This window comes from Poecilia mexicana, unplaced genomic scaffold (assembly GCF_051168715.1).
Source record: "Poecilia mexicana isolate PSO_F unplaced genomic scaffold, ASM5116871v1 scaffold_16, whole genome shotgun sequence".
Taxonomy (NCBI): Eukaryota; Metazoa; Chordata; class Actinopteri; order Cyprinodontiformes; family Poeciliidae; genus Poecilia; species Poecilia mexicana.
The window spans coordinates 7,761,196-7,787,152 of record NW_028263385.1 but is presented as its reverse complement, the minus strand read 5'-3'; the positions used below and the strand labels follow the sequence as shown (position 1 = coordinate 7,787,152).

The following is a 25,957-nucleotide window of genomic DNA, read 5'->3' as shown; positions in this document are numbered from 1 at the left end:
TGGAACCATGTTTGGAAATTTATGCAAAAGTCAGACACAATGCATTCATTTCGGTCTTGTAAATCAAGTATTTCCCTTTCATGAAGTCTCATTTTCACATTTTTTTTTCATGAGGCATATAGTTTATCTAACTCTCCAACTAAGAAAACACAGCTGCAAGTTTGTGCAGCACGGATCCGTACACAGGGGGGTCAGAGGACGGATGTTGGTCAGTGAAGGGGGTGAATGGTGTCCCCTACTGGCCTCTGCTCTGAACTTCAAAGGAAAAGCCCTGCTGAGTTTGACAGACATAAAGAAGTTCTCAAACTCAGCAGGTGCAAATGCTTATTTTGATGTTATATGCATTCAGCACAGCAGAAACCAATGAAAAGGCTTGAATATGTGCCAAGACTTTCTCAACACATCCTCTTATGTAACAAATGATCATGTTCAGGCACAGAAACTTAACGGAAATGTGAAATGGTATGACATGCAGCCATCGATCTCATCCCAAAAATGAATGAGAGCATGCATGAGGTCTGTGCGTTTGTTGATCTGAGTGGCACATCTGTTCAAACCTGCATAAGTGCAGATAAAGCTGGAACTGGTATAATGTCACTGTAAATGGCACAGCTTGTTCCCAAACAACTGCTGGGATCGAGAGAAAGGAATCTGAAAGCAAATATGAACAAGTCTGAACTGGACACCAAAAAAGTGGGCTTGAGGATGCAGGGGTGGCACTTAGTGCAAATACAGTTGATTTGTGATTAGAAACAGCGGAGAAGAAAAGCCTTCATTTTGGTCTTTATTCTTGTATTTTATGTGAAGATGGCAATAGATATCTTGTATCATTTTCTCATGCGGCAAATGTTGAGCAAGAGGTTGGCTAAGATGTGGTAGTTCATTTTTTGGAAGGTCCTTATTAAACTGTGAAATGAAACACTCACCCAGAAAAAAGTCTGTTTGATTGCGTTAAAGTTAAGTCAGTCATCACAAACTGAGAAAACACTTGAGGTTGCTTCGTTTTATAGTCAAAATACTTTGAAAGTGAAAAGGTCATTTAAGACCCCTCTGAAGTGAGAGTGTAACCGGATCTATGTCATTTTAAATAATGCATCAGTCTTGAATGTTTAATGAGAGAAACAAGCCATGCAAGTGAAAACATCTTTTCTGAATTCTTTATTCACTCAGACTTGGAGGTTACACTGACAGAGAGCAGCATTGTGGGCTTACATCATGAAAAAATAACAAAGAATGCTTTCGTAGAAAGTTGTTGCAAAAAGACTGTCAGCTATGCATGAAGTCAGTTTATTGTCCACTCTTCTATGAAGTACAGCAATAACTAACAGACAACACAGAGTTAGATTTTAGCAGTTCTGCCCATGTGCAAAGGAATTAGCAGATGCCTTGCTGTATATGAATCCATCATTTATTCAGTGCATTTATTGAAATGAAAGACAGTTGTGTGTAAAAAAAAAAAAAAAAAATCAGGAAAAAAAAAAACTTTGAATGCAAAACTAATGAGGATAAACACTAGTAAAGTAGAAAAAGTAACACATAAAAATTGCTCTTTTCTGGAAGATATACTCTTGGTGACTGAGATACTTGCATAAAGGGAGTGTAAAGAAAATAAAGAAAGGAGATGGTCTACCTTCCCTCTGTTTAAACCCCTCTATCCTGAACATAAGAGCAAAAGAAATATACATCATCAGTAACTTCCATCTTCATTCCTTCCTCTGATACCACCAATCATTTACAACCTCAATAACCACTTTTCTTTATTCAGTGGTGGTCTCCTTGACCTTCTGCATGACATTCTCAAGGTGCTCGCGGACCTGAGTGGCGTATGGGGAGAGCAGCTCCGTTAGCTCCTCCAGCTTGCTGTCCATGGAGGTGCTCAGCTCCTTCATGCTGCTTTCCAGCTGGGTCTTGATGGTCTGAGCCTGGGTCTCCAGGATGGTGGAGATGTCCCTCAGCTTCTGAGCGGCGCTCTCTCTGGCCTGCTCCACGTAGGGCTCAACGCTCTCCTTCACGGTGTCTAGGTTCTGGTTGGTGCGGGACTGGATCTCACTCATGTAGGTGGTCACAGTGCTTAGGGAGAGAAAGAAAAGAGGGGAACGTTTAGGTTACGTGCGAGTGAAAGCTTTATTCAGACAGATTCCCGAAACCCAACTTACTCTTTGATGTCTTCAGTGTCTTTGGTCAGGCGCTTCCTCAGCTTTGTTGTGTAGGCGGTGATGCGGTCGCGGACGTCACCTGTGTTCTCCTCAACCATGGTCTGGAGCTCGTTCAGGTACTCAGTGCTGCGCTCCTTGGCATCTGTCATGTCTTTCTGCAGTCTGTTAGCCAGAAGCTGGAGATCCTCAGGGATCTGGCCTGGGGAACCTGCGGTGTAGGTGGCCAGCCTGCTATGGATGCCGTCTCTGTATGTTGTAAGCTCACTCATGGTCTCGGTGATGAGAGTTCTGGAGAAATCAGACCAAACATCAGAATACTGTGGTCCCAATGGCAGAAAGGAACATGCAATCAGAAGACATCACTCACTCCAAGTTCTTGCTGAGCTCAGGGACTTTGAGGTTCGCCAGGACTCCATCGGCTTGTTGGTTCAGGTCTATGATGTACTGCAGGAATCGTTCCACACTGTTCTCCACGCGGGTCATGGAGGTCTCAGCCTGTCGCACAACACGGCCATTGCAGCCTACAGTGTATATAAACACAAAGCATTAATAATTAGAAGGAAAAAAAATTGCATCGTGTGCTATCTGGCAAAGCAACACAAAACCTACCAGTGATGACTGCCAGAGCGAGGATCAGAGCTACAGCCTTCATGGTTGCTGAACAGAAAGATACACCTGGAATATAAACAAAAAAAGCAACAAAAAAAAGTCAGAAATTGCAAAAATGCAGCAGCTAAATTCAACAATTCAGAATCAGATCAAGGCGAACAGCCTTTTAAGTTTTTTTGTTTTAGTTAGTTTAATTTATTTCTTCCTTGCATCACTCACCTGAGAGGTTGAGCTTCCTTCGTGCTCCCAGGATTGTGGCGGAGGGTTTTTATAGTCCCAGGGTGCCGCTGCTGTTCCGCGTGGAACGGGAGGGGTGAAAGAAGGAGGAGGAGGAGGAGGATGGGGGGGTTGATGGGGTGAGTGATTGCTCACGCTCTCGCTCGCGCGTGCGTTCATGGCGTGATGGTGATTTGTCTGCACAGATCCGCGTGTCCTTGCACGCAACGTGCCACCAGCGACACCGCGTCCGAAGTTCTCAGCAGTTTGCATGGCGCTGAGCGCGCTGCGTGGCTCTGACACGAAAGCAACAAGGTGAAAGTTAAAACCTGCAGCGGGGTGATTCATTCATTCTGCAGCGGGATTTTCAACGTCGCATTTTGTCCTCATAAAATTGACAAGACGTTAATTCATCAGATTAGAGTACATCGAGAGACACTGTATTAATCCCAGAAGGTAGATTATTTTGTTACAGTAATTTAAAACACGAACGACTGTAAAGGTTTAGACTTCAGGGGCGCAACCAGAGCTGGATACAGGGGGCAAATCCCCCAGGCTGTGTCCAGAAAGTGCCAGCCCTTTTTATTTTATTTAGTATTTTTGGGAAAATAGGAATAAACACAAGTTAGAGTAATGAAATAGACATTTGAAATTCATTGTCTAAGAGTAGTAAATCAAACTGCAAACAAACATTTGTGTATAATTACTTACATATTTACAGCTGAAGTGAAATGTACAGTGAATCATTCAGTCAAATTAATCTAATGTAATTGTTATGTGAAATGTAAAAAACATGAGAAGCTGAAAAAAAGAATTAAGATACACCTTTTTGGCATTCATGAGCTGAAAAAAACAGAGTGATCTAAGTCAGAAGAAATATCTGTTTTTTTTTCTTGTTTTGCACAAACATGATTTATAGTTTTTATATTTGTATGTCTCTACATTTTACACAGAAAGTCAGTCTGAATGCTTTCTTTGCTGCTCTTTTTTGCAGGTTTGTGTTAACTGGGTTTTCTTACTCTGATTGTTGACAAATCAGTTCTCAACCAAAAGCATCGTCTAACACCAGGATGTAAAGCAGCTTTTCACATCCACATTTTAATTCAAATGACCTGCATTAGCATTTATCGCCACAAAGAGATTACCCAACCGTCTCCATCACAAATAGCTCCCTTTATATGCCAGTCTCATGTTTCCAACAGTAGATATGTGATTCTCAAACAAATAGGACGTCCTGATGGCATGATGTGCATGTGTAGGCTTGTGGGATGGAAATCCCATGGTACAAAAACAGGATTAGAATCAGGGAACATTAAGTGTGGATGCCATGGAATAAAATAGATGCTACGAAATCGGCTTAACGTCAAAGAGTGTAAAAGAAAAGTATATCGCAAAGTGAATAGAGGTTTATGGTTAAAGAAAGTACTTATTACAACTTGCTAAGCAGTAAATATTTGTGTTGCTGCACAAATGTGTCATGGACTGTGTTGCTACTTTGATTATAGTCATGCTTCATCTTTCAGTCAGACAAGTATATTATTTTACCGCTCTAATTAGAGCCTTACAACATTGTTGTTGCTTTTGCTGCCAGATACAAGTGGAACAAGAAAAGACTCAAAATCCATAAACAAGAATTAAATCTTTAGTGCATAGCTGAAGTGATCTGTTGAACATTTTGAAAGAGAAACCAAGTTAATGTGTGGTGCTTTGCAGTCATAACTTCATAATCAGAGAAGCAATAAATGGTTTTGGGTTTGTGGAACCCAGACTGGCTATGTGGCCACCTTTGAACATCTTTGCCCTTTAGAACTTGACCGCTTTGTTGTTAGATTTTTAAGTTTCTGTTTAGTGTTGAAAATGTGCAGGTAATTGGTGCGAGGCCACGATAACAGGACCGTGTGATAACTGAGTGACGTCACTTTAACTATCCAGTGATTGGTAAAGTGTAATAAATTGCCTGGCTGTATTCTAATGAGAAAACTTATTTACTTTCCTTGAAATGTGATAACAGCAAACATACCTAAAGCCCTTTGATCCTAATGTTCCAACACAATAATGATTAATGAGGGTTTGGAATGAGTGTCACACAGAAATCATGACGATAACCAGCCTATTCCAGAAAGGGAACGCATTGAAAAATCTTGTTTTTAATCTCTTTGGAACACATTAAATGTGGTAACAGTAGCACCAGCAAAAGACGTTTTCTGAGAAAAGTTCTTACAGTCAAAACCTGCTTCCACACACAAAAAAAATCAAATAAATTTGGTGTCTGTATTGTGCAGATGGAATGTGTTACCTCTAGCACACAACACACAAAGAAGTCAGAGTTTAGTCAGGCAGATCATTTAGGGTTGAGTGCTCAGTTTTTGTTTTTCAGGGGCATTCGGGACAAAAGGCCGTACAGAAAAGGAAGTGAAAGGGACGGATTCAAGAAGACATATAAGGTAATACAGTGAAAATCTGACAGAGTCATCCAATCTGCAGATGCTTCTTCTTTTGCTCCACGAAAACACCAAACGTCTGATGTCAGGGGTCGGCAGGCAGAGCACTGAACGAACGTAACCCCAATGAATGTGTTTTTTGGCTGATGGAGCTTTAGTTACTGAACAAAAGGCAACTTGTTTGGATGTGTCAGTAAGGTTATCATAGGTTAATTAGAAGAACATGTTCACGTTAATGTAGATAAACATGTTTTGATTTCTGCACAGGAAGCTGCACATTGTCAAAGTCTTCTTTATGCGTTTGCTTTGTTTGATATGGCAAAAATGAACTCAAAAAACTTCTTACCATCGGATTCTGACTCAGAGGTATCAGCTGATAGGAGTAGAAATGAATCAAATGTTAGGAATTGCTGAGTTTGTCATTGTTTTGAGCTCAGCTAATTTCAGGAGGAATATGTAATCAACAAGACTGATGTGGAAAAACACCATATAATGTGTGAACTGTTGCATTTATTTGGATATGCATCTTGGTGCAAGATGAGGAAAGATGTCTCTTTAAGTTAGTGCTAAAGTATTTATAAAAAGTCTTCTGTTGCTTTTCAGATATATATGTACTGCCCTGACAGATGCAGTGATGAAAAGTGGGAATGATTTCCATCCTTTGTTTCCACCTATCAAAAAAGAAGCATTAAAAGTAAGGAAACACAGTTGTATGCTTTAACTCACTTCTTTATTTTTATCATATCTCTTATTTTTTTCTCATTTTATGTCATTAAAACCTGCAACTTTATTTTACTTGTTGTCTTATTTGATAGACCAACTCAAAATAGCACATAATGATAAAACAAAAGGGGAATCATGATTTTAAAACATTTTTAGAAATAAAATCTTGAGTTTTTGAGTGCAGTTATAGCGAGTCTTTGTCTGTCTACCAACTTTGCACACAATGTTTTACAAATTCGTTGCAAAATAGGTCAAGTTAAGTCAAATTATAAGATGAACATCTGTAAACAATCTATAAGCCTTGCAGAACATTCTTGATTGAATCTGGTCTGAACTTTGATTGGGACGTTCAAACACATGAATCTCTTTGATCTGCTTCAGCCTAAGAATTTCTTTGCCATCCATTTAGCTACATCCTTCTTCCCATCAACTTTAACCGGCTTCTTGTCCCTGCTGGAGAAAAGCATCCACACAACCTAATGCTCCATGAGGTTGGTGTGTTCAGTAGAGCTTTGCAGTGAGATTTCCAACAAACATTATTTTAAATATAAGCCAAAACATGGATTTTGGTGTCATTTTAACAAAGCACCTTCTTCCACATGCTTACTGTGTCCATGCATTAATGTGTGTGACCCAGAACCCAACTGTGTGTCCCCTGGTTAGGTTTTCTGCCTTAAGGAGCATCTTAAAAAGACTAATGTGGAATGTCAGGGCTGCCAAAAATTGGCTGAAACAAAAACCCCATAACCTGGGTTTCCAAACAAGTGTTATTTGGGTTAAAATGTATTGTCTTATTTCTTGTTCAGTCTGTGGAGGGTTAACAGTGTTTTTAGGTCCTGTAACAGCTGGGGGCAGAACTGAGGAATGTTGTTTGCCACTGGGTAAGTCAGCGTGGGAGTAATCTTGCTGAAGGTTTGGAGGCACGAAAAGAGAAGTGATTTAGAGCAAAAAAAAAAAAAAAAAACAAACAAAGAAGGATCAGGATGTGTTTACGAACATCCAGACTTGCAGGTGAAAACAAATTTGAACATGCCCTCCACAAGAGAATCGTACGAGGGCGTGGAGGCGGGTGTTGGGGGGCAGCTTTTGTAAGTAGAACATAAAAACAGCGTGTTGCTCAATTCTTTCTCAGTATTCATTAATGCCTTTACTTATCACTGATGTTGAGTGTTAAAGACAAGGTGTGTTGTTATTTTATAAAATTTGACAATTTTTGTTAGGTGTTAAAGCAGGGTTTAATTCAGGATTTAACGTATCATTGACTAGACTGAACACTTTATTTTATGCTAAGGCCTCATTCTCCTTACCCTGCTTTACTTACAAATTCTTTAATAATTAAAAAGGTTGTGATAAAACAAAATATATTTTGCATGAAATCTATAGCTACTTTACTAAATTCACTCATATGGTCTGTTTTGAATATGCCTGTCTCGCAAACTCGCAACTCTTTGCCGCTGCAGCATCTATAGTGCCTGGCAAAAGTATTGGCAAAAGGACCATGGTAACTTTGGAGGAGCAGCACTAATCCACAGCTCATATTGACAGGAAAACTACTAGTAATTAGGAAGAGTTGTATGCAATAAGCCACTTTTCCGTCTAATACACGTCACACATCGATGTTCTTTCAAAACCCTTCCCTATAATGGAACATAGGAATTAATTAAACATCATTAAGTAAGAATTATCTATAAAGCTTTTCTTTATATTTCTTTTCCCATAAAACCCCAATCATTAGCAGCTGATCTTGAAAAAAGGTTTCAACTTTAAACGTGATTTTTACAGAAAATTTCTTCTTTGCTTGTTTATAAACGTAACAGTTGCTGTTGTTTTCATTTTGTTTATTTTTTAACATCTTTAAACATATTCTGTGTTTTTTTGTCCAAAGGCTGGAAAATGAAATATTACAAAGAAATGTAATAAAAAATAGACAAGGATCTCAAGTTTCTTTTGCTTTTGTTTTATTTTCATAAATTAGGGAGCGGACACCTTGTGGTCACAGACCAACATGCATTTGTTATGTATCACTTTTCTGACAACGTTACATGAACTAACAACTGTAGCTTTTCCAAACAGGTAAATTAAAGTTGCACTGCCATGTTTCTGGCATCCAGGAGAAAATTCTGTTTTATTTGATGCAGTTTCTTTTGGTTCAGAGTCAGCTGGAGTTTGACTTAGTTGGCCTTGATGTAGGATTCATAGAGGGAGGTCAGACGAGTCTGGAGGTCCTGGGCGTAGGGGTCCAGCCTCTCCCTCAGGTTGTCTACGTATGGGGCAGCCATTTCCTTCACCTGCTGGGCTCTCTGTGTGAGCTGATCCTGGACTCTCTCGGTCATGGGAGCGACTCTCTGCTTGAAGTCTTCCAGTTGCTGGTCAACCTTCTGCTTCAGGTCGTCGGTGTAGGGCCCGAGGTGAGTCTGCAGCTCCTGCACACTCTGCTCCAGCTGAGCCTTCAGCTCCTCGCTTTTCTGGATGATGGTGGTCCTCAGGGTCTCAGTATCCAAACTCTCGGTGTAGGGGGCCAGCTCCTGCTTGAGCTGCTCCACTCTCTCCCTGATCTGGACCTTCAGGTTCTCAGTGTAGGGCTCCAGCTTCTCCCGGGCGTTGTTCAGGTCGGTGTTCAAGCGTTCTCTCAGATCTTCTGCCTCTTGGGTGACTCTGGTGATCAGTTCCTGGGCTCTGGGTGGGAGCTGCTCCTGCAGGGTGACTGCATACTGGCTGGCTGCTTCAGCGCCGTCGGTGATACGGGCACTGAACAGAGTGACAGGAGACAGTGAGTTTACGCTCTGCAAAAGCTAAATAAAAGCCATGCTTCATGTGATGGTGTATGTCATACCTGATATCCTGGCCAAACTGGGACTTTCTGATCATCTGAAGGGTGTCATCAGCTGTCTGGGTGGCTTTGCCGACATAGTCCCAGAAAGCATCAGTCATTACTTCCAGCTGAGGCTTGGGAGCGTCAGCGTAGAAGATGTTGGCATTGCAGCCTGTTGGACGGACAGAAGGATAACTTGAAACTACCGCAGCTGTCTGAAGGTACAATGCAGTCATTAACAAGACTTTACGCTTCATTTTGATTTGCCCCCAGCTTACTTACCGGTGAAAACGGCCAGGACGAGCACAGCAAGGACCTTCATGGCTCTTTGAAGCTACAACAAAACAAACAAAAAAAGAAGTCACAAAAGCATTTTCCCTCAGTAAGGTTAGATGAAAAGAGCTTCCTCCGTTTCCTCTTCTTACCTGAGTTTACAAGAGTGTCTGTAAATCCGCTCAGTTGTGCTGGTGCCGAAGTGATGAAGCTCTGCAGCTTATATAGTGAATTCGGACAGTAATGATCCCAAAGTCCAAGAGGTAGTGCTTTGCTGTCACCTTGCCTCACCCTTCTTTCCCTGCTGATATTTTGTAGCAGACAATCTATGCAACAAGCAAGTACAAGCCCCTTCTGCCCCAGAAATATCATTTAAGTACTGGTTTTATCCTGTACAATTACCACTTTAAGAGGAAATGATCAATGTAAAATCAAGATTACATTGTTCTGTTATTGCCTAAAAATGTGTTTGTGCTTCATGACTACAGCAGTGAAACTAAATCCATAGTGTTAACCCTATTTGACCTTATGTTCATCTGAAAGCCTCCAGCTCTTTACTACAGACAGAATCCACAACATTACTGTCACTGAATTCCAACTTTAAGTAGACATACAGAATTTTTCCTGTAATCTTTTTTATTGTGCCAACAACTTTCAGGGTAATTAATAGTTGTTGCTTTTGTGTCATGCCAATGTTCAGCAGTCTTGCATATCTGTCTGACCAAAGGTCAGTACATTCAGGCATCGTCAGCCTCTGAGGGACAAAGTAGCTTCTGCTTCAGTTACATGTGTCAGAGGTCAATTCTCATAAACACATTTTAGAGTTTTCTTGATTAATCAATCTTTTTCACTCAAAGAACAATATTACACCATGTAGAGTGTCAAAAGTAGCTAAAGTACACCCATCCCCTGAACTTTCTAATGTGTTGTAAAATTGCGACAAGAAACTTGATTGCATTTTATCTTTCATTGGGGTTTTATGTAAGAAACCAGTGAGAAGTAGCACATTATTTTGAAGCAAAAGGAAGTGGATTGAAGCTTCTTTGAGGAGTTTTTTCTGTACTTTCTTGTAGACAGCATCTTTAGTGGTGTTTTCATTACAAATGTTCACAAAACTTTGTCAATAATCTGCTAAGATTGGAAAATCACAATTTGCAATTGTAGTGTTTTCATTAAACGAGGAACACAATTAAAATCACACGTGAATACGTTTGTCCACGAGATAAGTAGTTAAAAAGTATGCAGCGGCATCATCCTCCTGCTGCTTCCTGTCATCTTCTTCATCTCTTCTGCCCATATTAACAAGTTGATAACATGACTTGATGCAAAAAAAAGTGTTTTCATTTAAGTTTTGAAAAATATACTAATTTTGATAGAGTCAAAAAACCACCTCACACATATGCAAAAACATTTTAGCAAAAAATTAGATTTTTTTTTTTCAAAATTGCCATTAACAAATTTATTTTTAGTGATTCCAATTTGCACAATTATGTGATCAATGGAAACGCAGCTACTGTTGAGTCTTTAGTCTTTCGCCCAAGTGAAAAACAAGTTATTTATACTCCACCATCTCCACTTCTTTTCCACAAATGGAAGTACAGTGTCTAGAAAGTTTAATATATCCCATAGCACAGTTCAAAATGTCATTCAAAAATGGAAAGAATATGCCACACATGTAAACCATACATTTATTCAAAACACAGGTAGAAGAATCAGCCATCAGCTGTGCTTTCAGATTTGTGGAGAGAAGAGAGCCATTGTTGGAAAAAAAAGGCAAAAAAGTCCAGTTTGCAGTTTTTCAATAAGCTACGTAGGATGCACAGCTAACATGTGGAAGAAATACTCTCGTCAGGTGGGACCAAAGATTAGCTTTTTGTCTAACATGGACAGAGAAGCTGTTTAAAGCTGACAAGTAAGTAAGTAAAAATGTACTTACAACACCTTTTAAGATCACAAAGTGTTGTCAAGAAAGCTAAAGGAAAAAATAGACCGAGAGGAAATCTGCTAGAGGCTACAGAAGACATGAGACTGGGGCGAAGCATTATGTTCCAGCAGGACACTGACCTAAATATTTTTGGGACAAAGCTGTCCTGGGCTGCTTTCTATTTCCCTCACATTCATTTAAAAATATCTCCTTTAGTAGTCAACTCATAAAACCATTCCAAATAGAAATGTCCAACAGGTATCTCCTGAATAAATAAAAGAAAACCCTTAAATGAGATAAAATTCTGTCCACAATGAATTCAAGGGGCTAAAATTAAGAAATAAAGAATTTAAGTGGATCCATCTTGATAGCGCTTAATTCGTGGAGCTTGACCTGAAGACAAAGTCCACAAGTCTAACAGGGTTATCTTAAGTTATCTAGTGACTGGTAGTGCTGGACCATGTTGACACCTTAAAAGCTGCACACTTTTAAAGCTTTCTGCAAACAGTTTAGGGGAGGAAGTGACACTATTGAAAACCAAAGTGGATTTTTCTGTATGTATTTTCCATCATTCAGCTGTTCAGTGAAAATATATTTAAAAAAAAACAGCAGATATAAAAAATAGAGCAGTTGTGACAGCATGGCAGGGACTCCTGGACTTTGGGCTCTTCACTACAACGGTCATCTGACTCCTGTATATATACACGGAAGCAACACTGAGACACAGTCACTAACACGCTAAGCCCTGAAAGATACACACGCCCCAAAGCAGGTGAGACAAGCACTGCGCTTCAGACTACATGTTTACAGCAAAATCTAAAAGTGTTGATGTAGCCTTACTAGTAGGAATTGATTATTAAGTATTAATGTCTTTCAGCAGGTTGCAGTCATGAAGGTGTTTGTGTTGCTAATCGCCGCAGTGCTCTCTGGTAAGATGCTCTCACTTAAATAAAATAAACAAGGACTGATAATATTAATAGCAACAAATAAATAAATAGTAATAAAATAAATTAGGTCTGAAAATAACCTTTATTGACATCCTTATTTTTGCAAGGCTGCAATGCCAACCTCTTCTACGCTGATGCACCAAAGCCAAAGTTAGAAGTGTTGACTGATGCTTTCTGGGACTACATTGCCAAGGCCACACAAACAGCGGATGATACTCTGGAGATGATTAGGAGCTCACCAATTGGACAGGAAGTTAAGTACGTTGCGTGAGGGAGAGTTGGAGGGGGGAGGCTTGTATTCTGCAGCATGTTACACAGTCGTAGATGTCCTGACAGTCATTTTGTCTTGTTTTGGTCGTCTAGTGCCCGCTTGACAGAGAGCGCTGACTTAGCCAGCAAGTATGCTGTGACCCTGCAGGAGCAGCTTTCCCCCGCAGCCGAGGACCTGATGAACAAGATAACCACAGAGGCTGACATGCTGAAAAGTGTGCTGACCCAAGAGCTCAGCTCCGTCAGAGACAAACTGGAGCCCTACACCGAGAACATGAAGGCCCAGATCCAGCAGAGGGTCGAGCAGCTCAAGCAGGAGCTGGCCCCCTACGCGGACTCGCTGGACTCCGAGGCGCTGAGGTCCACCTTGATTCAAAAGAGCGAAGAGCTGAAGACCAACCTGGAGCAGAGCGTGAAGGACCTGCAGGCTCAGCTGGGGCCCTACACAGATGACCTGAAGCAGAAGGTGGACCGGCACCTGGAAGCGTTCCAGAAGAGCGTAGCCCCCGTGACCGAGAAGGTCCAGGTAGAGCTGACCCAGAGAGCCAGTCTGGTGAAGCAAATTGTGGCTCCCTATGCTGAGGACCTGAGGGACAAACTGGACCCCTACGCCCAAGACCTCCAGTCCCAGCTCATGTCTCTCTACCAGTCGTTCATCGAAGCCAACTAAGTCGTCTTCAACCTCTGCAGACATAAACACAATCCTGAAAAAGCGTTCCACCACCAGCCATATGGAGGATGAACAATGAAATGCCAATGTTGCACTGTAAATGAGACCAAACAGTTTGAATATCCATGTTATATTTATTGCTGAGTCCTGAAAAAAACAAGCCAGATCCTGCACTTGTCCACATGTATATATGTATTTGCTGTTTATTCCGTTTTGTGGAAAAAAAAAAAAACTGTGAGCATTTTTGTAATTTCTTTAAGTTATCTAAAATAAAAAAAATACTGCATAAAAATGTCTGAACTTTGTTTATCTGTGTATAAATGCAATTCCATAAATCACACACCTCTGATTAGCTACCACAAAGACATGTGCTTGGTTTTTCCCAAGAAGCAATAAGTATTTTGCCTCAACATGTTTCAGCTTGTACCACAGTTTCGCCTTGTAGTTTCTCCTCAGGCTCCCTATTGTTCTTGCCATGAAAGCTTTAGTGTGTTATCACTACAAATCAAACTCAAAAAGCCATGATGGACCAACACTATTATGGGAGAAAGTAAGATAAGCAGATGTTTTTACATATAAAATATTTTGGTAAAAATGCATGCCTAACTTTCTTTCATATGACACGATTTAGATTGTGCAATCTAGCCTTTCCTCCTTTTAGTCCACCCCCTCACCTCCATGCTGACAGTGCCAGCATCCAACGTGGAGGGTTAGAGTCCAGCAATGATAGAGCAAACATGCGTGCATACACAACACATTTGCTCTCCAATCGCATCTTATGAGAAAATAATGTTGAGATTTATGTCTCACAGAAAGTTTTCTACATTTTTTTCACATATTTTCCTATTACACAAAAAGCTATAATTTTTTATTCCAGGCTGAGAGCACAAACAGTTTAACAAAACACACTAATTTGTATGAGGTAAAGATAAAGTTTGTGTTTTTGTTATCTCTGTAAACTGTGTAATTATCCAAAAATGTTACCTCCAGGGAAATTCTGAGAAGAAAGACGCTAACTGAAACTCCGTGAGGCTCTGCAATGGCAAATCTTATCTTCCATTTTCATGTTCCAGCCTGTTTTATTGCTGATTAGAGCTGTTGGTGCTGCCTTATCAGTCATTGTGAGGCATTAAGAACTTGGTCCAAATGGCCACGGTAAAGGCAGCTGTTGGTACAATGAGAAGCTAAAAATCTCAGTTTTCTTGAACATGATAGGACTCGCATAAAAAGGCAATAAGACATTTGGTTGTTGTGATGGAGGTAAGAAGTCATTGCTTGTGAATTTGAGGCAGTTTTAAAGCAACCCAGTGCCATTAAAGACCAGAATGGCTTGTAGATCAGTGGTTTGTAACAAACCCTCAAACATTTCCCATTTGTCTGGTTTTACAAGACCTATATGCAAACATAAAAACCTGAAAAACTGAGAGGAGTGAAAACAGAAACTCAACTGTGCACCCTAGTGGCAGGAAGTATGTTACTGTTTCACATTAATGAAGCCAAAATAACGAACGAGAGATTACACAAACAAAGGAGAACAAGAGTAGGTATGAAATGATAATTTGTGAGAAATGTTAAAATTAGACATACTTTTATTAATACAAAATGTGCCAACAAACCAGTGAAAAGGGATGCCAAAACAAAGGGAATTCAGTCTTACATGCCACATCACCTTCACTGTGGATTTCATTAAAAAGAGAAAGCCAATTTATAGAAAAACATTTGAAAAAATGCACATTAAAAAAAGTTATTAGTATTTTAGGTTTAAATAATATATATAATCAATTCAATAAAGTTATTTTTTTTTCTGAGTTGTGGTCAGGTTTGTAGCCAAGATTACTTTCTTTACCAAAATCAAGAAATGTGTGTAAAAGCATCAAAGGGAAAAATTAAGCACAACAGAGAATGCAGATGAAGTGATGTATCTGCATAAACCAATGACCAACCAAGGCAAAAGTAACAAAGTTTATATAGTGATGAGGAAGTCTTTAGAAATGCCATCTGAATTCCGTTGCTTGGAGACTTAACAAATTGGCACCACACCAGTGGCGCAAAAAGTGGGTATGCAGCTCATGCAACGCATAGGGGCGCTGCATCAGAGGGGGCGTCAAAACCCTGTCTGGAGGGGCCCGATGATGTCTGTTTTGCATCCACGTCAGCGCACCCTTACGCTCCTTCACCTCGCGCACATAACGAGGTAAATGTAGGGAGTTTTACCTTTCACGTGTCTTTGTCCTGGGGGATGAAGGGGGGTAGAGTGAGCGTCTGTTTTCTACGCTCCTTCACCCTGACGTACCTTCCTTCCTTCTTTCCTATGTTTTCGCATCCACCTGAATAACATTTAGTTGCGACCCTGCACCACACTCAGGGATTTGAAAGCATTCTCCAGCACACCCAGCCTGCTTGTTATTCACCAGTTTTAAAAGACTGCTTGCAATACAAATAATAAAAATAAATAAAATTCTGGCAACATTTAGATTAAATGTTGCAATTTCTGCTCCAGATCTGATCAGCATTGATACTCTAAAGCCAGTTGATGTTTTACCTTCATTTTTCCAAATAACTGTGTAGCAAGAATACTTTATGTCAAGTAGCTTTGTTGTGATTCTGTAACTCTCACATTTCACATTTCACACACCACCTGAGTACCTGTTTATTGCTAACGTTGCTGTTGTAGATCTATTAACTCAAGATGAGCTTTAATTTGAACAAAATCATTTAAAGTTACATTTTCTCTGTTTATTCATGGATCAGCCCAATGAGTTCTCATTTGGGGAAGTTTTGCTTTTTGAGGCATGTTTTTCCTGTTATATTGTAATATTTTTATTCAACAACTGAGACTGATTCTACAGTTTAACTTAACATTTGATTCCCGTTAAGGAGAGCCTCTCTCAAGCTAATAGAAGGTGTTACACTGCCACCCAGTGTTGAAATTGTAGCAGAACATTTTAACTGAATTATTTCTAACCTTAATATGAAGTTAAAATCCCACAATAGATTAAGTTCCTACAATAAAATTGTTAACATATTGTCAGGACACTACTAATGCACTTTCAAACTGATGTCAAAGTCAAATTTATTTATGTAGCACTTTAAAAACAGGTGTAAAACTGCAGCAAAGTGCTGTACAAGAACGATAATAAAATAAGTTGATGAAAAGAAAGAGAAATATTACAAGAGAAGAAAAAAAATCCATATATATTTTTAAAATAAAAAATCAAAACAGAAGAGCTACAGTATCAGGCCTCAATTGAATGCCAAAGAATAAAAATGAGTTTTGAGAAGTGATTTAAAATGATCCAGGCTGTGGGCAGATCTAATCTGGGAAGGTAGATTATTCCATAGAAAAGGAGCAGCAACAGAGAAAGCCCAATCTCCTTCCCTCTTAAGTCGAGTCCGAGGGACTTTCAGTAGCAGCTGATCATTTGATCATAAAGTTCTGGACACAGAATGACATTTCAAAAGATCCTGAAGATAAGAAGGAGCTAACCCATTTAAAACTTTATAAATTGTTAAAAGAATCTTAAAATCTTTTCGAGAACAAACAGGCAGGCAGTGTAAGGAGGCCAATACGGGCCTTATATGGTCACGCTTCCTGGTTCCTGTAGGAAGCCCAGCTGCTGCATTCTGGATCACGTGAAGATGTTGCATCTGGGATTTATCCATGCCTTTATATAATGAATTCCAATAATCCAATAGAGATGTAATAAAGGAATAGATAATTCCTTCAAAATCCTTAAAACAAAAATAAGATCTCACCTTTGCTAATATCCGTAAGTGATAAAAACTTGATTTAACAACAGAACCAACTTGTTTGTCAAATTTTAAATGACAAATGACACATTTGTGGGTCTACGGCCTGATTTATAAGACAGTAATCATTAAACTAATATGGATGTTAATGGATGGTTGTCTAGGACAGTCCTACAATCAAAACCAAACTCACAGGTTAGCGGTTATCATCTCACATAGAGTACTGCAGCTTCCTAAAACCTAAACACAGTTGTGTACTGTAAGTATTCTCCAAGCAAAACAGATTATATATTCAGGTGAAATGTTTTATTCTGTGTGTTTAGTTTAGATTTCAGCATATGTGTATTTTCTGAAAAGATTAAAACGGTCTCACATTTCAAGTGCATTATTTGTAGAAATGAGCAAATCTACTAAAATGGAATATACTGCAATGCTGCCCAGTAATGAAAAACAGCATAGTAAATGTCATGTATTGCATTACAAGAGCTGGAACATTTTAACATGGAAAATTTGCAGAAATACAAACAAATATGCAAGATTAGAAATATAGTTTATAGGAAATCAACGGAATTGTGACAATCATTTCGTGGTTAGAGGTCATTTTTTGAGATGGCCACTGTTTGTTTTTTTCATGCTGCAGTATCTCTCTTTGGAAAGTTTTCACATTATTCTTCATACCAGTAAAGGTGAGTTTATCTATCAATTGTGTCTGAGTTTAGCACATGTGCAGTAATAAAAATAAAACAAACAATAAAATTCAAAACATAATATCATGTTTATTTGTTGCAGTGAGTGTGATTTCTGCATGAACCAGTCGTTTTTACTAATAAAGTTTCTTGTACTGCCTATTGTTAGGTAAATTGTACTATTATCAACTATTTGTTATACTTTTATAATGTTCTTACTTTATGTACTCTTATTTGTTTAGTCATAACTTTTAAGGAATGTTTCTGTATTGTTAATCATTCTGATTTCCTTTCTCAGAGGGCCTCTCTGAAGAAGAGCAGTGACAGCAGCTCTTCACAGAACGCACTGCTTTTGACCTCTTAAGATAGCTATAAAACCATTGCCATGAAGATCTACAACTTGCTCTGTTTGACCTGTGTCAGGAACTGGAGAATCTAGGTTAAGATAGATTGTGTTGTTAGTTGGTGACAATCATTGGCGCTGTGACTTGTGATGAAGTGTTTTTCCCCCCTCCCTTTAGAGTTGCAGCGCTCTCTGTGATTAGGGATCCGAAAGACAATAAAAAGAGAGGGGCAGGCAAATGTGCTTTCAGAACAGTTGGAGATTTGTAACTGAAAGCACATCTCTGTCTGTTCTCCTCGCGAGTATTCAGAATCGAACTTTCTCTTGTCTTTCCTGTGTTATTTGGTGTGTTAATAGGTGTCAACTTTGACATCTATGTCCTACTGAAACAGGTGGGAGATGGATGAAGACGGAGCTGAACCTCTCCTCGCCTCAGAGGTGAGGTTCTCATTCATGAATCCAATCAGTCATATTTATTTTATTTTCTCAGTCACCTCTTTAATGGTTTATTACACCGGTAATGCAGGTAATCAGTTTTCATTATAGATGTGTTTTGTTTTACATGCTTGCATAATATATTGAATCGGTCGTAAAACTGTAGGGAAGCAGCCAGAGCTGAAATGTGCAGTACCTCTACTGGTCTCTTCTGACAAGACTGCAAGCACCAAACACTGGCTAAAAATTAGAATGTCAGATGTTGTGGAGTATCAGTTGATTTATTTGATCAGACAGCATAAAACTGGAAACTCCAAACACGACTTTCCATCTGAAACTGAACAGGACTGAAACTGGAAGTATAAATCAGATTAGAGTATTAGGTTAAAATAAAAGAGGCTTTTTGAGTAAGACATGCTGACAGTTGAGAAGCAGAGTCAAGACGTTAAGTAGAGGCAGTGTTAAACAGGAGAAGTTAAAGTGGGAAAGTCAGGGGTTTGCCAATGGCTAAGAGGCCGTGTAGAAACCACCGATGTGGACGGTTGAGTTGTCACGTGTACCATCCACATACACACACATGTAGACAAAAGATATATCAACTCTAAGAAGGGGAAGCAAAGTGTTCTTTGTTCCTGGTGTCGGAGTAGAGCTAACTTGATGCAGAAGGATTAACAGCAGAGGATGACGCCCTGGAATCCAAGGACCGGCTAAAGGCTCCACACCCCAGTAAGGGACGAGATCCGTGTACCCACTGTTCCAAGATTCCTCATTCGACCGCTGCCCTGCTCTCTGCCCAAAGACTCCAAATCTGCTGCAATGGACTTGGTGAATGGACAAAGTACAAGGATTGATGGGGATCTAAGAGTCTAAAACAGTGGTTCTTAACCTGGGTTCGATCGAACCCCAGGGGTTCGATGAGTCGGCGGAGCCTCTGCCGCGGAGGTAAAGACACACTTGTGTAAAGTCGTGATGACGCCCCGCTTTGCCATCACTTGCTGCAGAGGATCACATTACATTGCTTAGCCAATCAGAGCTGCGGAGGATCACTGATTGAAGGAGTTCCACTCTCAGCATGGATTTGAACTTGTGTCATTAATTACTTCAGCAAAACTCACCGTTTTTACTAAATTCTGTAGCTTTCGGTGTACTTCTAAATCTGCTTCTTAGTCGCATCTTTTCGGGGTTGGTACTGCCTCTAGTGGCGTGGGGGTGGTAACAAACTAATATAATTACATTACTAAATCAGAATGTCGCAAAGTCTTTATTATTTATTATTAATTTTTCATTCTCTTAAGAATGTAGAGCTAATTAAATAATCTAAACAAGACCTTAAAGTGGTTCCAGTTTCTCTCAATGTCCAACCTGTTGAAACTGTGGCACATTTTAAATACCTTGGGTCGTTCCTGGACAGTCAGCTCAACTGTGCTGAAAACACTGACTATGTTTTGAAGAACTGTTCTCAGAGACTCTACCTTTTAAGAAGACTTGGTGATCAAGGGGTGACCCAACTAGACTCTAGTTGGTCATGATAAATAAAAATCATATTTTATTTATCACTACAGAAGGGTTCAGTGAGTGCGCATATAAAACTGGTGGGTTCAGTATCTCAAAAAAGGTTAAGAACCACTGGTCTAAAGGATATAAAAGACTGGATCTACTTTGTTCCATTTTAAGGGGATTTTTGTCTCAACAAAGACTAGATCCTGACCAAGAACGAAGAAATTACTGTTGCAAAGGGACATTACATCTGCTGGGTATGAGCAGAGGCGCAAAAAATGGGTATGCAGCGTATGCAACGCATAGGGGCGCAGCACCAGAGGGGGCGCCAAAACCCCGTCTGGAGGGGGCGACGCACCGATTATGTTTTCCCATACACTTCAGCGTGCCTGACGCTTCTTCACCTCTCGCACATAACGAGGTAAATGTAGCGATTCTTATACTTTACGTATCGTCGCCTCGGGGGGGCGCCGATTTATGTTTTCGCATCCACCTGAATAATGTTTAATAGGAAAGGGATAGATTATGGGGTATTAATCTGGCTTAAAAAGTGTTGATTATAATCGGTAAATTGTTTGAAATAAGCTACTATCCATCCATCTATCCTTGTCCCTCAATGGGGTCAGGAGGGGTGCTGGTGCCTATCTCCAGCTAGCGTTCCGGGTGAGGGGCAGGGTTCACCCTGGACAGGTCGCCAATCTGTTGCAGGGCAACGCAGAGGCACACAGGACAACCAACCATGCACACACACACACACACGCACACACACACACACACACACACACACACACACACACACACACACACACACACACACTCACCTAGGGGCAATTCAGAGAGGCCAATTAACCTGACAGTCATGTTTTTGGACTGTGGGAGGAAACCAGAGTACCTGGAGAAAACCCACGCATGCACAGGGAGAACATGCAAACTCCATACAGCAAGAACCCAGAACCTTCTTGCTGCAAGGCAACAGCTCTACCAACTGCGCCACAGTCTAGCCTCTAAATAAAATATGTATACAATTTTGTTGACAGTTGTGGATATTGAAATTAATTCTGAGTCCGGAATTTACTAATGGTTCTTCTGATCTTTGTACAGTCTATGCACATGGTTCTAGGAAAATGGTGGCTCCATAGGTTACTTTGGCGATGAGTAAATAATCACCCAGGGGTTTGAGCCGAGCTACTAAAAATGATCTAATCTGTAACAAGTGCTTGTTATTATAAGGGAGAGAGCTGCCGTTAACAAGAGTGATTATTAGAATTTAATAACCATGAGCTACTGGGTTAATTGTTCTAATAATTGAAAAGGGGGATAACTTTTGGATTGAAGGCAGTTAGAGATTAGACGAGTCCTCCCGCCACCAGTTTAAACAGAATGTTTTCTAGACTGTCCATGGAGTAAAAGCCCTAGGAACTAGGAACTTTCTGGACCCTTTAAATGGAGAGCTGGTCAATAGTCAGTCGATGAGAAGCGAGGTTTAGGTGGGGCTGGCTATTGCACAATAACATACATACCCCACCCTAAAAAAATAATTAACAGAAGCAAACTACACAAAACCCAATGATGAGATCACTTTTTCCATGACCGTAAATGAGCTCATGTGAGAAACAGCAGAGTTATTTGTTGATATGGGAACAATCCAAACAGTTGTCCAGCTGGTGTAATGAAACCAAACAACAGACTCATAAAGTGTCCCGTCATTTGACAGTTACAGTCAACATACTTTCTCACAACTATTCCTTCTCTGCTGAGCTTCCAGACAGTGGTTGCAACATTCAGTGTGGTTGAGCTCCTTGGACAAAGGTTACAGAGGATTAACATTGTTTTAGAATGTAATCCCATTGTAACGTAAAGTACACAGTGTCTGTCATCTTTGCGTTTATCTTCTTAACATAAATTGTTGTTCTTGTGACTGTAAAGGTTTTACAAGAGAATGGGAGTCTAACTCAGTCAAATGAGAAAACAGTTCAGCCCCAAAAGAGATTGAACAATTGTTCAAGTAGGCAAAACAATATGCCACAGGTCATTTTGTCTAATTGAGGTTGTACATTATTTGGTTGGTGGAATTTGTTTTTGTAGTATCTGTCTGGTAATTTACAGTAAAATTCATTAGGTAAATGTGCTATTCCTTTGAAAACTCACATTTGGCTGCCATGTTAGAATCAAAGAGTCCAGTCTTTTTCATTAGGATCTAATGTGTTACACCAAAACCGTAGAGCGTAATTGTAAAATGGAAGGAAAACTGTGGATGCAAAAACCACAGCTTTGACCTTTTGAGACGCACCTGAAAGACGAAACTGAAAGGTGATTCTTAAAAGAATTGGCACAGAAAAATGAATAGATCTGGAAAGCATGAACATATTTACTTGTAAATGAAACAAAAGAAGCAACATATCTTTTTCGTCCACTTCAAAAGTACGTTCTACCTTTTGTTTATCGACCACAAAATATTTTCATAAGACACCTTGACAGTTGTGGGTACTGCGTGACAAGATGAAAATGTAAAAGTATGAATGCTACTCGTGCAGATAAACACAACATTGAGATATAAATCTTTTATCTTCCCTCAGTTGCATCTACTTTTGAGGACAGAACTGCACCAACTTCTCTCATTTCTCAGTGTTTTTATTTTTTGTAAAAGTACATAAACATATGTTGTACATATTTTGTATGAACTAGTTACAATGCAAAGACACTACCTTTTCTGCTAGCATTATTTGTTCTTTCTTGATAGGCAAAGGAAGATTTGAAGTGAATCGCTCTGAATGACTCTTCAGCTGTGTTTAAAACTCAGTAAATGTTTTTGTTGCACAAAAAAACACTACTGTTATTTACATCAGATGTCATCCGGCGTTAGGTAGATCTGACGTAACAGTGATGAGCAAAATTTCAACTATATTGAACTTTTAATAAACATATTAAACAAAGTCAACGTCCTTTTCAATGCCTGACCTGTTTTTGTATTTTGCTTTCAGCTCTTTACTTAATAATAACACAACTTGAGTTGCGTTCACTCCCCTGTTTTAAGCTGCTATTGTTCAGCAAAAGTGGTTGATGCATTTCCCTTTTAAATTGCCAAGAGAGGTAGATACAGCTCTGTAATGGCATATATAAACTTGGATCCAATTTGGAGCTTTGAGTTTTATTGAAGCATTGACAGAAGGTCTGTTCAACCGTTTGGGTGATCTAAGGTGAATGTGTAACATTCAGCACTTATCTCTCCTCATGACTGAGACGTACTTGAAGGAGGCGGTGTGAACTGGATCGTGACAGATTAGATTACAGTAATATTAGGTAGTGAAGCTCCTGGTGGGCCATGGAGAGACATTTTTTACTGTAATTTAGACCAGTGGTTCTCAACCCTGGTCCTCAGGCCGCCTTTCCTACATGTTTTAGATGTATTTTTATTCCAGCACACCTGAATCAATTGACTGCATGTCCTCCTCTGCTTGCAGTCTAGAGCTGCTAAAGCTTGTTTATCACACAGTTATGTAATTCAGGTGTGTGGCAAAAAGAAGACACCTAACCCTAGTTTGAGGACCAAGGTTGGGAACCACTGATTTATATAACAGAAGTGTGTGTCACATGCTGTTAATAGATTTTACCCTAAAAAAAGCATTATTTTATACTTACGACTCTATCAACCCTGCTGACTTTGATTCCTGCTGTGAGCCCTGATGAAGTATTTATACACCTTGAACTTCTTCTACCATGGTAGAATTGCAAACTTTGATGCATTTTATTTAGAACTTTTGCGCCACAGAAAATATGGAAACAGGAATGATTGAAATAAAAATCTGAATCTGAATTTACTTTTAGGCCTCCGTAAAGCAACACTGTGAGAGACACATCTTTCCTGTATGAAAGCTGCAAGTCATTTGTAGTACGTCTCAAATATCTTTGCACATCTAGAGACTGAAATGCTTGTCCACATTGTTCTGAACAAAATATCTCAACGTCTATCAGATTCATTAAAGAGCATCAGCAATATTAAATGTTCCCACAGATTCCAAATTGGATTCAGGTCTGGACTTTGGGCCATTTTAGTACATGAATATGTTTTGAGATAAAACCATTGTGTTGTAGATCTTGTTGTATATTTAGTGATATTTTGCTGCCTGAAGGTGAACCTCCTCTTAAGACTGGAGTCTTTTCCAACCTCTAGGATGGATCTGTGTTTAGCTGAAGACTTCTTCGATTCCGACCTGTTTTACTTCTTCATTCGAAAGAAAAACATCCCTACAGATCCCAAGGTTTTGCAACAGTGGCATGCCTTAATAGGTGATTTATAAATAGTTAGCGAGGATTTAAAGATGGGTTCTTGTTTTGTTGTGTATGATGGAAATGTGTGAAAGATGCTCCACAAACTCCACTTTCATTAACACAAACACAAGTTGCACAAATCTGAGAACACAACAAACAGCAAAGATTCTGCATAGGCACAAATATTGATTACCGAAGCTCAAACAATGAAATCTGGAACAGTTTCAGGTTGGGCTGATAGGAAGGGAGTCTGACTGACCAGGTTACGACTGATCTTTACCAGCATTTTCACAGCTGCGTGACAATGCGGGCAGAGACGCACAACCATGGAATGAGCAACATGCACTTGTCTTTCCGGTCTATTTAGGTTCATCAAGCATGAAACAACAAACTGTCTGTAGTTCTCTGATTATCTGGGAAAAGGTTCAAATCATTTCATGCAAACTGAAAATTATATGGTCAAAAAGAATAATAAAATCATTTAATGATGTGATAAAATAGATGTTTTTCTTCATAAATAGCTAAAATAATTGGTCTGAAGAAAGTACAGTTAATTCATTTGGTGTGAAATATTCAAAATATCAGGTCAATTTGACAGGTATAATTAAACTTAGACTTTTTATTGAACAATCACCTTTTAATAAATTACATATTTACACTAGCAAAAAATCTGAAATTCTGGCTAATTAAATCTAGTAAACTTGTGCTGGTTTCAAAGATCCTTTCTCAAAAAGGGAACGTAAATGACTTTTGTTGCTACAAAACAAAACAAAAACAAAACAAAAACTTTTGTTCTACTTAAATCCTGTTTTGTTCCCAGCAAGTAACCCGAAACATAGCAAACAAATGGTGACAAGCAGCTTCAGAAGAACGACTAGATCAGTCTGACAGATATACTGAGACACAGTCATTACCAAGAATGAGGACATAATGTGAAGCTGGCAGGAAAACTGGAAAGCATCACTGTGTCTTTGACATCACAGCCAGCAGTCAGGTGTTGTTACCTGCATGCATGTGTCAGCCGAGTTCATGGGCAAAGAGATACAGTAACTTTATGCCGCACTGTTCTTAGAGTGTGTATGGAAAATATTAGCAACTTGGAGTTTTTTTACATTTTGCTATGTTATAGCCTTATCCTAAAATGAATTAATCATATAATCCCCTTACTCTACTTGTAGCTGCTGAACAGGAATTCGACGGCGAAGAATCTGAACCCTGGAGGCCTCATCTGAGTTTTCAATGGGGGGTACGATCACTAAACAGGAAGTCCTCATTTTCCAATTTGCCTTTTTATAGAGGAAATAACACATAAAATAATGCCAAAGCAGAAGCTCAGCTTTAGCTGATCTGAGTTTTCCTGGGCGTTCGACAATTTTAACAGGGAAACTAGACCACCGCTCCACTCACGTTGCCAATTGAGCATCTGTCTCAGAAAATAGTGCAGCCACCTCAAAGAATTATGTTTTTTATGTAATGATAATAATATTTCCCCAACAAATCGTGTTGAAAACATTTAGTAAAAGTCACCACATACAGATTTTTTGTTTTCACACATTTTATTTCTTGTTTTTTTAGGATTCTACTTCCATATCTCACAACATGGACGACAACATCACACTTTTGTGACCAAACCGCACCCATTCCTACATTACTGGGATAAGTATCAAAGTCAATACTGGAGTAGATAAAATCCTTTAGCTTCTCAAAAGCCTTCTGACAAGCTGGAAACCATTTACACTCCCTTTTCAGTCTGCTGATGCAGAAGTTATCCCATCTCAGTGACAATAACAATAAGTGTAGAAAAACTATTAAAAACAAAAAAATTAAAAAAGAAAAGAATAAGCCATCAGGATCAGATTTAGAGGTGATGACAGAATAGTCAGTTTCTTACATAATAAACTGACACAAATCACACTGTGAGCAGTCTTTGTATACT

The 25,957-nt window shown here is 39.4% G+C and overlaps 3 protein-coding genes across 4 annotated transcripts; 1 reads left to right on the top strand and 2 right to left on the bottom strand.

Moving 5' to 3' along the window:
* Nucleotides 1-1,143: 1,143 nt before the first annotated feature.
* apoeb (apolipoprotein Eb) lies at nucleotides 1,144-3,068 on the bottom strand. Its single transcript, XM_014974628.2, has 5 exons — nucleotides 2,985-3,068; nucleotides 2,766-2,831; nucleotides 2,524-2,677; nucleotides 2,157-2,444; nucleotides 1,144-2,070 (listed from the first exon to the last, which is right to left on the bottom strand). The coding sequence occupies exons 2-5, from the start codon at nucleotides 2,806-2,808 to the stop codon at nucleotides 1,758-1,760; spliced, it is 798 nt and encodes a 265-aa protein (XP_014830114.2). The 5' UTR covers nucleotides 2,809-2,831; nucleotides 2,985-3,068; the 3' UTR covers nucleotides 1,144-1,757.
* Nucleotides 3,069-8,086: 5,018 nt separating this feature from the next.
* LOC106908507 (uncharacterized) lies at nucleotides 8,087-9,706 on the bottom strand. The gene is made up of 4 exons (XM_014974629.2): nucleotides 9,383-9,706; nucleotides 9,240-9,291; nucleotides 8,979-9,129; nucleotides 8,087-8,893 (listed from the first exon to the last, which is right to left on the bottom strand). Exons 2-4 carry the CDS (start codon nucleotides 9,277-9,279, stop codon nucleotides 8,317-8,319), a joined length of 768 nt encoding a protein of 255 aa, XP_014830115.2. The 5' UTR covers nucleotides 9,280-9,291; nucleotides 9,383-9,706; the 3' UTR covers nucleotides 8,087-8,316.
* A 2,162-nt stretch (nucleotides 9,707-11,868) lies between these two features.
* On the top strand, nucleotides 11,869-13,333 carry LOC106908508 (uncharacterized). 2 transcript variants are annotated; one of them, XM_014974631.2, is made up of 4 exons: nucleotides 11,869-11,926; nucleotides 12,035-12,083; nucleotides 12,209-12,359; nucleotides 12,465-13,333. In XM_014974631.2, exons 2-4 carry the CDS (start codon nucleotides 12,044-12,046, stop codon nucleotides 13,039-13,041), a joined length of 768 nt encoding a protein of 255 aa, XP_014830117.1. In that variant the 5' UTR covers nucleotides 11,869-11,926; nucleotides 12,035-12,043; the 3' UTR covers nucleotides 13,042-13,333. The 2 variants fall into 2 exon arrangements, with proteins under 2 accessions (XP_014830117.1, XP_014830116.1); XM_014974630.2 differs by having other exon boundaries at nucleotides 11,891-11,926; nucleotides 12,032-12,083.
* The last annotated feature ends 12,624 nt before the right edge of the window (nucleotides 13,334-25,957 follow it).